At 31.6% G+C, this 18,545-nt stretch overlaps 1 protein-coding gene across 1 annotated transcript in view; it reads left to right on the top strand.

Annotated features, from left to right (window-relative positions):
• Positions 1–5,010: 5,010 nt before the first annotated feature.
• Positions 5,011–18,545, top strand: part of LOC111623471 (multidrug resistance-associated protein 5-like) — a gene marked incomplete at its 5' end in the record, with an annotated part of 99,144 nt that continues 85,609 nt past the window's right edge. The window contains 3 exons of the mRNA XM_023366055.1: positions 5,011–5,178; positions 8,558–8,620; positions 13,102–13,186. Of these exons, the coding sequence (XP_023221823.1) occupies positions 5,011–5,178; positions 8,558–8,620; positions 13,102–13,186 (316 nt within the window). The remainder of the gene's footprint in view (positions 5,179–8,557; positions 8,621–13,101; positions 13,187–18,545) is intronic.

The following is an 18,545-nucleotide window of genomic DNA, read 5'->3' as shown; positions in this document are numbered from 1 at the left end:
CAGGTAGAAGCGAAAGGTCAACCACGTGGAGAGATCGACCACGTGGTAACGAAGACCTAAGTTTCTGTGTTTGTACCGAAAAGCAAGAACGCTTATATTATTCAAACGGAAAGAAATAGAATAATGAGATTTACATTGTAGAAAGTTTATAAAAGGATAAAAGCGTCTGTGAAAGCACAACCATGAAAGAAACGCGACAGGCCCGCAATTTGGCCCCAACCAGATACAGGAAACTCGTACAAACTCAAACACAAAGAAAATCCGAAAGCAGGGTTAGAAAGAACTTTAAAAACTAAATCGAGTGATATATAACAATCCCACTTACCAATAAAAATTGCCCGAAAGCGGAGGTTAAAAACCCTAAGTTTCGGAAACCCGTAGTTTGAGAACAATTAATCCGATCTGGGAAAATTTAATATCAGACGGTAGCTGAGGCTTAGATAACTCCAACAAAGTAAATATATCCAAATTATGAATTAATATTCTGCTGATGTACCGATCGAAACACGGAGCATATATACACACGTCCGAACACATTCGCGACTAGCGCCGCAGAGCCAATGCCAATGGCTGTCCGTGATCGGTGTGTAAATAATCGAATCATTAATTCGTTTCAAGCGCATTACTGTGTTTTTATCGGGAGCGGTCACGCCGCTCGCACGACAGAGGCACATTACTGACACATGCATTGCAATGCAAGTGTCAGTTGGCGGGCGTCGCGATTTACACGACGAAAGACAGCGTGAGATCGAAAATACTTAACGAATTTCAGCCGAATCGTTAAAAGACGCCCATCAAATTAGTTAACGCGAAGGAAGGCGAGGATGTTCCGCCCTTCGCGATAACTCTTTTCCGACACTCAAATTTCCGTTGTATGTGACGAACGAACTAAGTAATGTTCGTTGGCACGCTGATTGGCTTATAAATGGACTTTCGAGAAGCTGCTCATGCGGAGTTCTCATGGTGTAAAGGTAAGCACTCTCCAGTGATTCGAGTTCGAATCACTGGAGAGTTATTCGAACTCGACTTTAAATCCAGTGATTCGAGTTCGAATCTCGGTTAGATCTTTTGTTTTTTTNCTGGCCAATGAAAAGTAGATTTGTCTCACTAATGATGATTTGTGATCGCTGGAAGTGCTACTGCGTCGTAAAGTGTTTTCCTGAACGATCTGATACGGGATACATTCATTGGCACTATTGATTCAGACACCATTTGTTGGACTATTAAGTTTAATAACTTGACTCGTGGGTACCTAAATGTTTAGTATTTTAATATTAATTTAATGCAAATGTATGCATACCCAATAATATTAAACAGAAAATCTTTTGTAACTAATATACAATGTTGCGGCTCGGTAAATACGTCGACACTGAAATGAAAATCAGTCTAGCATAGGGAAAATTGGGGAATTACACCGCGAAATGGTGAATTGCGCAGCGGAGTTATTGTGAATCGGCATAAATTGAGCCAGCATAAACCGAGGGCTACTTGTATTGCACTCACTTTTTACTCACTTATTTTGTATTTCAACTCACTTTTTCAAAGGGGAAATGGCACTCCCAGGCCTGCAAAGTCTACAACTAGATAAACATAATGAATAATAACATGGAATATATTACAACAAACTGTTCTTATAGTAAATATAATATAGGCATTAGTTTGAATACTTTATTACTTACTTGTGCTGAGAACAACTGCAATTTAGTTCTTAAAAATATTTTATTAAGGATTCAAAACCTAAAAATTTTTTAAAACTGCATTTAAAATGCATATGAATTTAAATGTAGTGCCTAAATGGTTAACATTCTTTAGTTTTTATTTTTTAATTTGTTTAAATTTTTAATGTGCTTTTTTGAATATTTAAAACATCATGAATTTCTTCAACTTCAGAGCGAGTTCATATTCATGCATCTAATTCACTTCCTTCTTATTTGTTATTTATGTTGTTTTACTTTGTGCTTCGACTATTTAAAATAAATAAATAGTAGTAACAATATCTAATTATAGTTTCTCATAATTATAGCAAAAATATATTTATTAGCAAAACTATGTAAGAATAAATATTATTGATTTGTAACAAATAAATTAATAAATGTTGCATTGNTTTCTATATACTTATCGGGCTTTGCGTTGTTGATTATACTTTATATATATTATATATTCCGTGTATATCATGGCGAATTTTAAAGCGAATTATTTAATATAAAAAGTTAATCTATAATCAAACAACTAGCAAAGAAAATTTTAAGGAATGTTAAATATAAAATTCATAAATTTAAAATTTTGATTCATGTAGAATAGTACTCATAAAACTTGTGCTTTCATGAATAGAATTTAAAAAAATAAGCTGTTACTTTTTACGTTTATGTATCACGAAAGTATTAATAACCTTGCCATTCTAGTAGACAACTCGACCACTAAAAACTCTTGATAGTTCAACATTCATAATTTTTAAAATCTTACCGTTCCTGTAATAGGAACATTATTAATACACTACTTAAAATCTTTATGTATTGCTATTTGTTACAGAACTTTCGTTTATTTTTAAATAATTTTTCGAATATAATTTGTAATTCTAATTAATTTTTTTTTAATTCTAAATTTATTTACAAGGATAAAGCAAAAAGATAATTTATATTATTTAAAATTTGCAATTAAATGATATAAATAAGTTCATTAAGATAAAATTTTTTAAATTCTTTTCATGTAAATTGTTATGAAGGTTAAAGTAATGTTAAAGAATAAATTATTTTTCTGTATTGTCTCAATCTTTCATGTGCTTCCTGGTCATCTTTCTTTCCTTTTCATTTATTTAAGAAATAATTATTTTTTAAGCAAATGAAAAGTTGATATTAAAATTTTTGGATTATTTGTTTAAATAAAAAGTTTATTCCTGTACAAATGAATGTGATATAACAGAATGATTATATTTTACCAAAAATAATTACTTTATCATCTTAAATTTATTATACAGACTTTCAAGCTCTGGTATTCAGGCTTCAATTGATTACAATTATCCTTTGTAATGCTACTCTCACTTTGCATTTTTCACTATAGTGTAATTTAAAAAAAATTAGAGAGATAATGAATTGAATCACCATAAACTTGCATAAATAAATTGCAATACTGTGCATGTGTATTGCAATTCAATTACTGTGTGCAGCTAGTGTTGCAAGCATTTTGATTTTTAAATGTACAGAATTCAAAACATCATAAATAATAACAAAAAGGCAGATAATGTACCAAAACAAATGTAACTTTACATCAAGCACTGTGCATTTAAAATTTTATGAACAAAAAATAGCATAAATGCAATTATTGTATTTAAAGGAAAATTAATTTATTCAAAATTTGTTTTATAATGAAAAAGTCAGTTCTATAGACTAAATGTGGTTAGTACAGAAAGTTTCTCTTAAAATATTAACCTTTTTTGGTTTATAATGATTATATTGGTGTAAAACAGAACATTTTTTTTACAGTAGAGCCTCGATTATCCGACCCCCGATTAACCGACACCTCAGTTAACCGACCGTCCTAGTCGGCAAATTTCAAATGTCCGCTAGTGATGTGGCACTACAATATTTGGCTATGTCTTGGCAACTTTAATATTATTTTTACGTGTTTTAGCTGGCAACACTCATTCGACCATGAAAGGGAACCAGTATTTAAACGAGGCTTAATTTTCTAATTTTTAACGATACAATAGAGACGATTATTATTTAAAAAATTTTTGTTAGGCTTAACATCGATGAAAATTCAACGCGAAGTAGGTTAACAGCGATATACTAATTACATGGGATATAATAATATACTACACTAATAATGGATTTTTTCATACTTTTCGGTTATCTGACTTTTCAATTATCTGACCAACCCCAGCCCAATTGAGTCGGATAATCGAGGCTCTACTGTAATAGAAAATTATTGAAGAATGACGACATGTTTTATTCTATTGAGTTTATATAAAATTACTTCTTTACATTAAACTCTTAAAAATATATGGTAAAATGTCAGATATATTAAGATTTCACTAATTGATTTTATATTTTTATCTAAAATATTGTATGATTTATATTGTTAATAAAGCAACTTAATGTATTTTTTGTGAATGATTTAATTATTAATATAAACTAAATATTATAATGTAAATTATAATATTTGAAGATAAAATTAAAATCTTAATCTTATACAGTGGGTGATCGGTTAACGAACATAATCCGTTCCCAGGCTTTGTTCGCTATCCGAATTGTTCATTAACCGATTATCGATTTACCATAGGTTTTAATGGAGATTTAATTAATTCGTTCTGGAGACTCCCCAAAATAAAACATATATACTTTCTTACTACGTTTATTTATATATAATAATAAAAATACATATGTACACAGTCTTGCGTTTTTATTAGTCATGTNAAAAAAAACAGACGCAAAACTTAACGAGTGCCTACCCGACAGTCTCACGAATACATAAAAGAATTATTTTCTCATAAAAATAAAATGCTGGAATTATAAGGGAGAGTTTTAAAGTTCAGAGGAATACTATCCGATCGGTATATACCGGCTTGAGCGTAGATTTCGAAGTCTCCAACACTCCGAAAAGTTTCGAATTGTTGCCCAAAGACAAGGAAAGTCCAATCGGTATTTGTTATTTTACGTTGCTTCTTCTTGTGTTTGTTCTGTGGGATGTTCGTTATCTGATCATGTGTTCGTTGTCCGAACATAAAAATCTTTCGCAAAAGTGTTCGTTATCCGATTTGTTCGTTGTCCGATCTGTTCGTTAACCGATCACCCACTGTATTCAAATATCTTTTTTATATAATAATATAATGAAATATCTATATTTTATCATATTAGTTTTTCTGCCACAATAGTGATTTTAAAAAATTACTTTTTATTGCTGTAATAACGGTATTTTAAAATAATTTCAGATTTTATAATTTTAATTGTCCTTATGAATAAGAAAATGTTTTAATTCTTTTTAGTTATTATTTTGTTTTGTTTTCAGTATGTCAATAATTTTGCAAATGACTGTCAAAAGATATTTTTAATGGTATATAATTTGCCATTATTAATTGGAGGACCATTTATTATTATTGGATCAGTCATTTATTTGTGGTGGTTAATAGGACCTTATTGCCTTCTGTCATTTGGAGTATTTTTATGTTCTTATTTTCTTCAGGTATGTAATAACATGTCATAATAATATATTTAAATTAAGTTTTAAAATTAAATTATTTTCATTTTACTACACAGTCAACCCTGTTTATATGTTTTTCATTTATACAATTTTGAATTTATATGACATTTTTTGATACCTATAACATATTTTTTCTCATGTATTATTCACTTTGAAATGGAAAAATTTTAAGGAAAAATTTAAATTCAGCTTAGTACACTGACAAAGCAAAATGCAAAAAGCAAAGTGAATATGTAACATGTGATACTGTTCTGGCAAATTTCAAATTTTTCTTTTTAGCAAATCACTATGCCAGTCTAACATGTTTAAAATTTTCAGTTTTTACATTTTTTATAGTGTGAACCAATTTTGCTATGTGAATAAAAATTGCTTTCTGGTTTCATTCATTTTAACTATTTGCTGTTAGTGTGAACTAATTTTAGAATAATTCTTCATTCTTTTGTGAGTAGAGTTTTGCCAGAAGGAAACAATATAGGAGGAGACTATTGAAAAACAAGAAACAAACTAAACTTTCTCAGTTTTTTAAAATTATATGACTTAATTTCATGCTGTTTTACATTTTCTTTTATTTGTTGTTCAACTGTATTATACAGTATATAACTTATAGTAAATTGAAACTTGTTTGTTAAGAATTACACTTAAAATTTCAGTTGTACAGTGTTAATTTGAACCATGCCATACTTTTGCATGACTATATTTGCTCTGAAAACAATTCAAATATTCACTTGTACATTTCTCTCACTTATACAATATTTTTTCAGTTTCTTGAAAAATGTATAAATGGGGTTCAACTGTATGTATGTATATATATAGTAAAAATCTGAATATGAGGTTATAAGTTATTATGGAAAATAAATAACTATATATATATATCTAATATCAAATGATATGAAGGTCACTAAGAAAGTTTTGAGATGCACTTGTGCACTTGTATAAAAATTTGTAGATTAAAGTTAGTGACAGTATTCAGCAATGCCTTCATCCATTGTTTGAAGGAGAGTCCTTATGGGCAGCCCTATAGCTAGCCTTTTTGAGAGTTTATTCTCAGGATATTAGAACAATCTTACTCCCAAGATCAAAGATAACATTTTACTCTATAAAAAATATATAGATGATATGATTATCATTTAGAGCATCAAATCCAAAATTAACAAGTTCATTTGCATGGTCAACAAAAACCATTATGACCTATAATAATAGACAAGATCAATGCACACTTTATTGATCTAGACTTAATGCGTAAAAGAAGTGAAATATACATAGGAGTCTAAGCGAAACCAGCATTTCACTCTATATACCTAAGTACCCAAACAATCCTTTCCAGTACAAAATGGCAGTCTTTATTTAGGAAGTACAAAACTCGGCTACTGGTTTAATGATATAATATATAATACACTAAATCTACTTATATGTTAGTTTCTGACCACTCTCTGCACCACACCCAAACTTTATGCTCTGAATTTCAAAAGATAATATAGTTATCTTGGGTTCAGGAGAATTGTCCTCAATGCTTACCTGTCTGGTGATGAAAGCAGCTTCTCATGAAACTTGATATCTCAGGAGATGAGTCCTGAGTCTAGAGAGAGAGTGAAGAGTTAAGGAGACAGAATGGCTTGAGACAACTGTGAGGTCTTCCTGTTTTGGCCTTAAGAGAGCCAATACAGGAAGGACCCCTTAAGCTCAATTTTTGGCTACTTCCATTAATCATTCACTTTCCAATCAGAATGTTTCCTCATATCTGACATCAGAAGTGAGAGGCCACTTCAGACTGAAGATGGCTCACCCTTTTCTAAGAGTTCGTTTCTGTTCTTCCTTCACTTACCAGATTACTTTTTATCTTTCAGATAGTATATTGTCTTACTTTGAAATTCCTCTGGATGCAGAAATGCAGCATTACTCCACTAAGGTGATGAGTCAGTTGATTCTGCCTATTATGTTTCGGATATTAGAGTGCATGACTCACTCCCATCTTTACATTTCTTAAAATATGTTGAAATTTGTTATAAAATTATATAGTTTGAGTTATATTAATATGAACAATATAATTTTATTAGTGGAAATATATGAAATTTCAAAAATATTTAATAAAAAATAAAATTGATAATATGACAAAAGAAGACATTTTATTTTTAAATAGTGTAAACAAATAACAAATGAATAGTTATAAAGTTAAAAACTAAACAAATGGCACTTAAAGTGTTTATTCACATGCCATTTTATTTTACACGCATTCAGTTCAGTGTTAAAATTTATCTTATAGAAAATATATATACATATACAGTAATACCCCGAACTTACGCGATAGGTGGGACCGGGCGATAACTGCGTAAGTCGTAAGTTGGGGTATAATTTTGCGGTTTGTGTAAAATCCAAGTCGGATGTATGTAAGCTAATAAATGTTCTCATTAATCGTATCTCGTCTTTTGATTCGTTCACGGTTACAAGAAATCACTACATAGAGTCTCTCAAGTTTCCGTAGATATAACAAACACAGAAATAAATAACACAAAATAAATTGTAGCTATGTGTCAATTCGGTGCGACACATTCGAACATGTAAGCTGAACAATAGTGGGGGGGGGAGTGAGTAATCGAGAGTTGTGTGGTGCTCAAACAAAAGATGAATCGATGAGATTTGAAAATCGCGTAACTCCGGGTTCACGTAAGTTGAGGTATTACTGTACAGTAAAGCATCGATTATCCAAAATGTCTGTTAACCAAAAGCGTTTCGGTTAGACTGTGTCGTGCTGAATTGAACGTTTTTGATACTAGATTAACTTCTAAAGTGTAATTTTTTTTGTTTTTATATTTTTCAATGTATTTATTTTGCTTGTACAAAATATAGAAATAATTTTTAACAATACAATAGCCACAATTATTATTATAAAAATTTTCATTAGGCTTAACATTGACGAAAATTCAACACGAAGCGACATGCAACAGAGAAAAATTTAAACATGAGATATATTAATATATTATTATTGGGATATACTAATATGCTATATTAATAATGTATTTTTTCGTACATAATTGGTTATCCGAAAAATTTATTTTCCAAACAACCCAGTCCCCAATTGATTCAGATAATTGACGCTCTACTGTATCTGATATTTTGAGATTTTTATTTTTTTGGTAATGTAATCTCATTCCACTGGACTATTTACTCTTTTGGTAAGAAATCTGCTTTCATTCAAACATTTCATGTCAGTGAGGACAACTTATTTTTATATATATATTTGAAAAGTTTTATTGCTATGAATTTTTATTGTACATTTGATTTTAATATTAAATGATTTATTAGGTTAAGAAAAATTGGAACATCAATTTTACTTATTGACTAATGTTATCAATTTAATTTTCAGTATGGTATTGCAAGGTTAAGTGGTCGTTACCGTAAAAAAGTTATAGAAATAACAGATCAAAGAGTGAGTTAATTTTGTTAATATTCTGAGAGATTGATTTTTCAAAGACTGAATTATATTTAAATTAAATTTATCATAATAAATATAATTGTTACTTTCGTGCTTTAGAATTAATAGAAATATCAAAAAACCTTAAATAGTTAAATTCAGACAACACAAAATGCTGCTAAATATTGCAGGTTACTGCTCTATTTTATTGCAGTAAAATATTCTTTAAGGTAATATGCATTTGATCATCAGATCAACAAAAATGTTTGAAGAACAAGATTTCATCAATTGGTTTAAATTCAAAACCTTAAACATTCTAATCACAAGCTGAATTTAAAGAGTTAGCTAATAAATTTTAAAATATGGTAAAACCTCACTAATTCAGAATTCATAGTAATTCAGACTACTATTTTGCATTGTGTATTTTTTAAAATAATAAATTTGTTGATTCTAATCTCAACTTTAACAATAATTACCTTACTCCTAGACAAATGTGTCAGTATATGATTGAGGAACAGTTAGAAAAGGAATTTCAAATGATAATGAGCTTTAATTTATCACACTACAGCTTTTTTTGCTGAGATAGTTTTATTGAAAAACTAATATTTTCGGCCTACTCTATAGGCCATCCTGAAAATGAACTTTTTATTTTCAAGCTAAAATTAGTAGATGCTGGCAATGACAAGAATAATGCTACTACTACTATTGCATATGAAAAATTTATCATATCATTGTATTTGTTAAAGTTCACAGTAAAATTTGACTTTAGATAAAGTGTACTTTTCAGACCCATATAATATGCATTTGAGTAATAACCTTGCTAATTCAGACTTTCACTAATTTAAACTAGGTTTTCCCCTAATTAGTCTGAATTAGTAAGGTTCTACTGTATTTGTTACTTTACACTCAACTGAAAGCTACTTGTGTAGCAGAAATGTAAAGTAAATAATTTACAAATGCTTTTTTTTTTATTACAGTTTGGCTAATTTAGTATGCTACTTTTTAAACTTTATACAAAATGTATATAGTGAATAAATTTTAATTTTTATTAATGTAATAATGTAATAAGACTTATTTTTATTATTTTGCATTTAAGAGGCATATTATTTTAAAATCACTCTAAATTTAATTGGATAAATTATCATAAGTATTTTGTTTTTTTACTTTAATGTTCGGACAATTAATGCAGACACTTATTGATAGTTGCAGGTAACCTTTTAAATTACTTGCTAATCTTTACATTTTTCTATAAAAATATTTTAAGTAAAATTTTTAAACTATGTTAATTGTTTGTTAATAATTACTGTAAAGTGAAACGTAGAGGACAATCATGAAATGTTCTTAAAGGAACTGGTTTTAACTCTAGTGTAATAAAATGCTTATTAAATGCAATAATGTCATAACTCAAAAATGGTGATTTTTTTCAGATGAAGCATTTGAAGTTTTGATTCTTCCATATCAAAAAAAATTTTGAAATATTGCTATCTAATGGCATTTTATTCAATCTCTTAATTAATATGATATTCTTGCAGTTATAAGTACATGCAAAGTCCATTCTACCAGTATGAATAACTCAAAAATGATGATTTTTGAGTTGTTATTGCAATTAATAAGCAGTAATATCAACCAACATATTTAAATTTTAAAACATTTTGTTATTTTAAAAATGATGTATTAGGTAAAATTTATAATTTTATGTGTCAAGTAACACGTTGTTTTTTAAAATCACCTACTCATAATTTAATATTAATACAATTTTTAAAAATACTGTATTTACTCATGTATAAGATGATCTCGCATATAGGATGAGGTGTGACTTTAAAGATCAAAATAAAGAAAATTAGATTTATTAATACAATTCTAATTTTATTTCATTTAATCACAAATAAAATATTAAATGCACACATTGTCCTGCAAAAATTACTGGCATTTTAAACTTTAAGAAAAAAAATCTTGTAAAATTGACAACATAGTTTGTTCACGTAAAATTGGAAACTTTTTTTGCCAATTCTTAAAGTCAAATCCACTCTTCGTTGATTACACCTATGAATTTCTTCAAATTCTCATTTCCGAATAATCATCTGTTTTCACATAGGAATGGATTAAAACTTATATTGGGCTTCTGTGTGATTTTGGAATTCAACTTAAAGCTTTGCTTTTCCTATTACTATTTATCTGCTCCTGATGATACACAAGAACGATTCAAATGAACCAGATAAAATACTTGTGTTTTTAAACACCAGGGGGTGAGCATCCATTAAAAAATGCAAATACACGGTTCACAAAAATTATTGCTAAAAAGGCCAAGAATCCTTTGCTCGCATGTATAGGATGACCTGGGATTTTGGAGCAATGAAAAATGTATAGAAACCTCCTCTTATATGCGAGTAAATACAGTATTTTAACTCCTTTTCTTTTCCTCACAACTACATTTTACATCTCAATTTGAGGACAAATGTTAATAAGTTAGTCTATGGTTAAGTGCTGACAAGCAATTTTTAGCCAACCAACTGATTGATCAGCCAATCAACATTACTATACACTCACTACTGCAACTGTGAGATCCAGGAGACATTTCTCTTTCCTATGGGAAAGCTTATTTGATAAACCATAACAACTAACTGTTGATGTGTGTGAACATCATCACCTAAACAATTACCTGGTAAGGAGAATTGAATAACAAAGGGGAAAATTAAACTTTGTTTCAAACTGTCAAATTCTCATGGCTCTAGTCAGCCCACCGATGACACATCTGATCAAATTCCCACACCAATGGGGATATAACAGGCTCTCACCCAAGGATCTGGGCGGACACACTTCAAAGAGCATGGACCAAAGCTCTTTTCTCACCAGCTCTTGTCTCCCCTTTCCTCTGAAACCAGTCTCCGGTAAAACTCCCAGATGATATGCTATCTGGACAAGATCCGAAGACATCAGATATTATCTCCCAGAGATATTATACTTAGAGCATTGTAAACTCTCTCTCGGGCAAATCAGAGATAAGTAAGTAGTATATAGTCGATATAGTTTAGTCCATAAACAGATTATCAGACGAAATGTTTATGCCTATCTGTAGACTTAGTGTAGATGTTATTATGTATTTATTGTTTCATTTAGCTTATTAAACTGTTATTTATAGTTAACTCGCCTATGTCTCGCCTTATTCGGAAATCAGACCCTCTTATCAACGAGTCCACTTCCCCTCTCCACTCAACACCTAGATAAAACCTTCCTATTCAACATTAGTTTACTATACTTGCAAACTAGGACATGTATTATAATTATCGTAACTGGTGTTGGGAATACTAGACAATCGTTGGGAATACTAGAGAATACTAAACTAAACCAAAGCCATCCAGTGACGCTGTGAGCGGACTTCACAGGTTTGATGCTAGAAAAATGGTGGGCTGAGCAACCATCGCTGGCTTCTCACATAGCCAAACAGACAGCTGACCACTTGTGCACATATATAACTGAACTATCACTTATTTTAACTTGGTTTCATCATGGATTTTGAAGAGGTGCTTATGTGCATGCTCTAGAGATTTGAAAAATAAAAATAAAACTAGGGAAAAAATGCTGGGTGCATCCACTTACTACTAAATGTTAGATGAAAGGGTAATTCTACAAACTGTGTCAAAAATTACAGTGTTGTCTCCACAAATTTGTTAGTAGAAATATACTGTATGAATTTCTAAACTATGACTTATTAATAAACACAGTGAAAAATATATTGAAGAATCCAAAAAGATTTTTATCTTCACAATTCATTATTTAAGTCACCATTGACAAATCAAAAAAACACAAATATTCAGAAATGACCTTTTATTTGAGGGTTATTTCTGTAAAAAAGTGTAAATTGGTTAAAAAAGTCTTCTGGCAATGATACCATAAATTAAATCATTACAAAACCTATCTTATAACATAATTTAATAAAAAATATATTGAATATTATAAATTTTGCTTCTTACCTCCTTGTGAAGACATCCCAACACACTACTATAGCAAATACTAAAACTTAACTGAGTGGTCTAACTGTTTAGTTGGAAGTGAGCATGACATACCTAAACACACAATTCACATTATAGTTGTGCAATCATTCAGTTTGAGCTACAATACAAACTAAATAATGAGCTGATTGAATTGTTGCATGTGAGCACAGCCCATAAAAATTTGTGGATATTGCTCATGCAACTAAATAGTCAATTAATTAAAAATTGCATGTCAGAAAATAGCCTAAAAATAAAAACAAAGTGTAAAATAATTATAAATAACTGTAATTTAAACAGTATCATTTATCATTTTTCAATTTTCATTTTAATAATTTTGATTGTGTAACAAAAAGTTAATTTTGAATTACATTTACGTTTAGTTTATAAATTATCATATTTTATGAATTTTATTATATTTAATGATAATTTTAGTTTTTAAAATAATTTACAGTTAATGTAAATGTTGCACTTAATAATTATATTAATTTTTGAAAATAAATTTAGGTTAGCCTGATGACAGAGTTTTTAAATTACATCAAGTTAATTAAACTTCATGCCTGGGAAAAACCAATGACAAAAAACGTAACTGGTAAGTAAAAAATTAAAAAGAAATATTTTAAATACACACATAATAATAAATAAATAAATATTATTATTATTATTGTTGTGTTTAGTGGGTTATACTCAGTTCACACCGGTGGCTGTGTACTATGCCGGACCAAAATAAAACTAAAATTAAATAAGTGTGTCAGTGTCTGTATTAAGGAATTTTCTAACAATATGGCATGTATTCAATATAGTGGCTTTCTGTAGTGTTATGTATGTATTTCTATTCAATAGTAATGTTCCCAGGCTTTTGTGTAGTGTGTGTGGTATCACACCTGTGCAGGAGAGAACAACAGGTACAATAAGCACCCTATCCATCCTCCACAGATGCCTTATTTCCTGGGCGACTTCTGTGTACTTGCTAATTTTTTCAGTGAATGTGTTTTGTACATTGTGAATGTTTGGAATGGCTATGTCTATAATGTATGTGATTTTATTGTGTTTGTCAATGAGTGTGATGTCTGATCTGTTGTGGTAAATTGTTTTATCTGTAATTATAGCTCTGTCATAGTACAGTTTGTGCATGCTATTTTTCAATACTGTCTGTGGAATGTATTTGTAGTATGACTCATGTATGTCTAATAATTTGTGTTTGTTTGCAAGCTCTTGGTGCTTGTAATATATAAATGTATTATATTTGCTACTTGATTATGTCTGTGTAAATAATCTGTCTGCGCCAGGAACTTGCACCCAGATGTAATGTGTTGTATAGTTTCTGGCATGATGTGACATTTTCTGCATGTGTCATTTATGAGTGTTGTATCTTTGAGTATGTGTTTTCTGTAGTTTTTAGTATTTATGACCGGATTCTGTGTGGCAATCATGAATCCTTCCATCTCCCCAAAGAGGCATCCCCAATCTAACCAGCTGTTTGATGCAGTTTTGTCAACAAAATCCTGGACCAGATCATAAGGATGCCTGCCATGGAGTGCCTTTCGAGCCCACGATTGCTCAATGGTGTCTATGCTTTTTATGTGTTGTGTCATGTCTGTATGATGGTGAGTGTAAGTTTAATGTTGTGTTATTTGAGTCTGCTAAAGTTACTGCTTTATGTAACTGTGATGTTTCTCGTTTCTTGTAGAGAAACTCTTGCAGTGACTGTGTTTGTTGTGAAGGTTAACTACGTCAATCAGGCCACGTCCGCCATCTTTACGTGGAAGAGTTAATCTTTCTATGGTGGATTTAGGGTGATGTTGTTTATGCTTAGTAAGCGTTGTTCTTGTTTTCCTTTGGAGTTGCTCAAGATCTGTGTGAGTCCAATGTTGTTTATGCTTAGTAAGTGTTCTTGTTTTCATTTGGAGTTGCTCAAGATCTGTGTGAGTCCAATGTATAACTCCAAAAGAGTATGTGAGTACAGGGACGACATATGTGTTTATTGCTTTAACTGTGTGTTTTGCATTTAACTGTGTTCTAAGTATAGCGTTTAACCTACTTTGGTATTCTTTAATTAATCGTTGCTTTATTTGTGTATGTTCTGTTAGTTTGGCCTGTTGGAATCCTAAGTACTTGTAGAACTCGCCCTCTTCCATGGATTCAATAACGTCTCCATTTCCAAGTGCAAAATCTTCTTTCTTCAGGATTCCTTTTTCTATGTGAAGTTTTTTGCATTTGTCTAGGCCAAACTCCATTTGTATGTCCTTAGTGTATGAATGTGTGATTTGTAGGAGTTGATGAAGTTGTTTTTGTGTGGATGCATAAAGTTTTATGTCGTCCATGTACATGAGATGTGAGAGTGTAAACTGTGTTGTTTTTTCATGTCTGATATTGTAGCCATATTGCGTGTTGTTTAACATGTTGGATAATGGATTCAGGGCTAGGCAGAACCAGAGAGGACTCAAGGAATCTCCTTGAAAAATTCCTCGCCTAATGAATATTTCGTTTGTTTGTATGGAAGTGTTACTAACCCTGAGATGTAGTGTTGTTCTCCAGTGCTGCATAGTGTTTTCGAAGAATGCAATGAGTGATGGATGTATTTTGTACATGTGTAGAATATGTAGCAGCCAACTGTGTGGAACACTGTCGAATGCTTTTCTGTAGTCTATATATGCCATGTGTATGTTTCTGTGTTGTTTGTGTGCTTGCCGTAGAATGACTGAATCTATGAGTAACTGTTCTTTGCATCCCCTGTGATTTCTACGGCAACCTTTTTGTTGTTCTGTAAGAATGTCGTGTTCTTCAACATGTTTGTATATTTTGTTTGTGATACAGGATGTCAATAATTTGTAGAGTGTTGGAAGACATGTAATTGGTCTGTATTGTGTGGGGTCTGTGGTTTTGTTGTTTTTAGGTTTCATGTAGGTAATGCCCCGAGTAAGAAATTTTGGCATGTCTTGTGGATTGATGATGATGTGTGTTAGATGTTTAGCTAGTTCCTGGTGCAGTGATGTAAACTTTTTGTACCAGAAATTGTGAATGTTGTCTACACCAGGTGTCTTCCAGTTGTGTGTTCTGTTAACAGCGTAGCGAATGTCGTGTATGTTTATTTCAGCACAGGGCATAGTTGGTATGTTATGCAAGTTTCTGTTCTCCTCCTTGATCCAGCCTGCATCAGCATTGTGTGTAACAGCATTGGACCAAAGAGAAGACCAATAAGTTGTGAGTTCTTCTTCTGTTGGTGTGCCACTGTGCTGTGTATCAGTGTTTGTTTTGGTACTGATTTGTCTGTAGAAAAGTTTTTCATTGTTTGTGAATAATTTATTTTGTTGTTTTCGTAGTGTACATGTTTTGTATCGTTTGAGTCTACGTGCTTTGGCTGCGAGTTTTTGTTTTAGTGTATCGATGTATTCTGTAATGTGTGTGTTGTGATGTTCATGTTTTGTGTGTGTTTTGATTTTCTTGAAAATGTTTTTGAGTTGTTTCTTTAATTTGGGTGTTATGTTGTTTTTAGTGTATTGTGTCAGCCTGCCTAATTGCTGTCTAATGTCATTTATTTGTGTTTCTATTCTTCTCTGCCAGGCAGGCTTGTGATAGAATTGTGTTTTGTGTGTGTTTGTCTGTGATTGTATTTTCAGTCCATGGTGTGTCGCTACTGTGACTGCTCCAGCATAAACTAATGTATGAATGTTTGAGAGTGTGGAAATTGAATGAATGTAGTTTGGTAGTAAGCAGGGCTGTGGAGTCGTGTAAAAATCTACTGACTCCAACTTTTCCTTAGGGGCGGATTTGTTACCGAAAGAGACCTGGAAATTCTGATATCATCACGTGACCTCAGAATAAAAGATTCAATAAATAGAGTTCTAATAAAGATAGAGCGTAGAAACTTTTTATTCGAAAGCTAAAAGACTTCTCTAAGTAATATATAAATATGTATTTGATCATTTTTACTTTTCTGGCTGTTATATATAACAGAGGAAAAGTGTAGCGCTCAGTCAAAAAATGACCCCTCCCAAATTTTTACATTTTTGGACTCGGGACACCATAAAATTTCGAGATATGCAAAAGATTTGCGGTTTTTTTCTATATGTGTGGATGTTAGACTGTGTGGGGGGCAGTGGCGTAGTATGGGTGTCAGCTGCCCGGGGCAGAGGAAAATTTCGCCGCCCCCTTATTTAGGTATCTCAATTTAAAAGACTAAAATTCAGTTTCGTCACAGAATAAGTAACGAAAAATTCCGTGCTAGTGTTGCCACCTTTTTAAAATCGCTGTCCCAGACGGCAGATAAGGTTTGTTCGAACAGAAGTTGCTGACGCATGCGCAATGTCATTTTGCAATACTAAGAATAACGTGCAGTGCATGCTGATTCTAAATCAGTTAGAGTTAGTGACTAGGGAGACTTGGATAGGAGTAACGCAAGTGATCTAGCTCTATTGGATTTTGGAGATGTATGTGATTACGAATGAATCGTACAAGCAAAAAAATAAAAGAAAAGAAAAAGGTCGACAGGTTGCGCACGATATCCCCCGACAGCGAGTCGGATGGTAACACTATTCCGTGCTCATTTCAATCGGTTTGAATTGTAGGTGGATGAAAATATGAAATAAAATGGTTCAAATTCTTACAAGATATTATTATTATTTATTGTGAAATTTTGCCGCCCCTAAAACGTAATTTTGCCGTCCCCTAAAAAGTGCCGCCCCCCCTTTGCTACGCTACTGGTGGGGGGGCATGATTTTGTTCATTCTGTTTGAAGCCTAATAATTTCTGTGATCAGAGTGGTCAGAATCGGAGTCAGATGGTTTAACACAGGAGTTAGTTATTAAGCGTTAAAGTGGTTGAACTAAATCGTGTCCCCATATACATTCTAATATCTTAGGAGAGAACATCTTAACAGGTTTTACTGTACTATTATAAAATGGCTAAAAAGCTTACTTTGAGGGTAGAGACGAGTTTTATTTTATTTTTTTTTTAATTTTGAACGCTAATAACGAGTAAAATATTCATTAAGAGATATGACACATGACCACTTTTATGTCTTCACCCTGTCGACCTTTAATTAAAAACCAAAATTTAATAGTATTAATGCCCCTTTATACGCAAGCTACAGTGCCACATTTCATTTCTTAAACTTTACCCATTCTGAGATATTGTTTAATATCTCAGAACAGAAAATAAAGAAATTAAACAAATTAGATGCCAACACACACATGTGCGCGAATTTTTCCTCTTTTTTTGAGGGTTCAGGAGGTCTCCAAACATGTAGATTTGCAAAAAAAAACTTGGAGGGTCAAATTTGACACAATTCCAATACTTTTCTGTTTTATATATGTAACAAGTTGGTAAGTAAAAAGGAGTCGGAGTCGGCGGATTTTTTGACGACTCCGACTCCAGCTAAAACACCGAAACTCAACGACTCTGACTCTGATTCCACAGCCCTGGTAGTAAGTGAGTGTTTACATAATTTAGTATTTTTCCTACTACCTTTGACATGTTGATTTTTGGTATTCGTGGTCTTTGTGTGGGATCTGTACCAGTATATTTAGTGAGTGTTTCCTGAAATATAAGTGAGAGCGTATTAACTAAATCTATGTCTATGTTATCTGTGATAGATTAGGCACTTCCTCATCTATCACAGATAACAGATAACTAATGATACTATAGGCACTTCCTCTAGTATCATTAGTTGTAGTTGTTGTATGTGTGCTATTATCAATGCTTGTTGCTGGATTATCCTGACAGGTTACGTGATCTTCATTAATGTTGTAAGGAACCAAGTCTGAGCTTTATTTTTATTTTACTTTTATTTTGCTTTCATTATATTTTGTTTGGGGCTTATGTTTAGTTAAGACGAAGGTTTCCTCACCATTCACCTTAGTAACTTAAAAATAGAAGAAAAACCAACTCACCGACGAAAGAAAAGCGCCGTAGAAAAACTCGCGCACACTTGCGCTTCCCAAGCGGAAAAA

Source organism: Centruroides sculpturatus, unplaced genomic scaffold (genome assembly GCF_000671375.1).
Source record: "Centruroides sculpturatus isolate CEXI.00-Female unplaced genomic scaffold, Cexi_2.0 scaffold115, whole genome shotgun sequence".
NCBI classification, from domain to species: domain Eukaryota; kingdom Metazoa; phylum Arthropoda; class Arachnida; order Scorpiones; family Buthidae; genus Centruroides; species Centruroides sculpturatus.
Note: the sequence above shows the minus strand (reverse complement) of the source record. Positions and strands in the feature narration are given on the sequence as shown.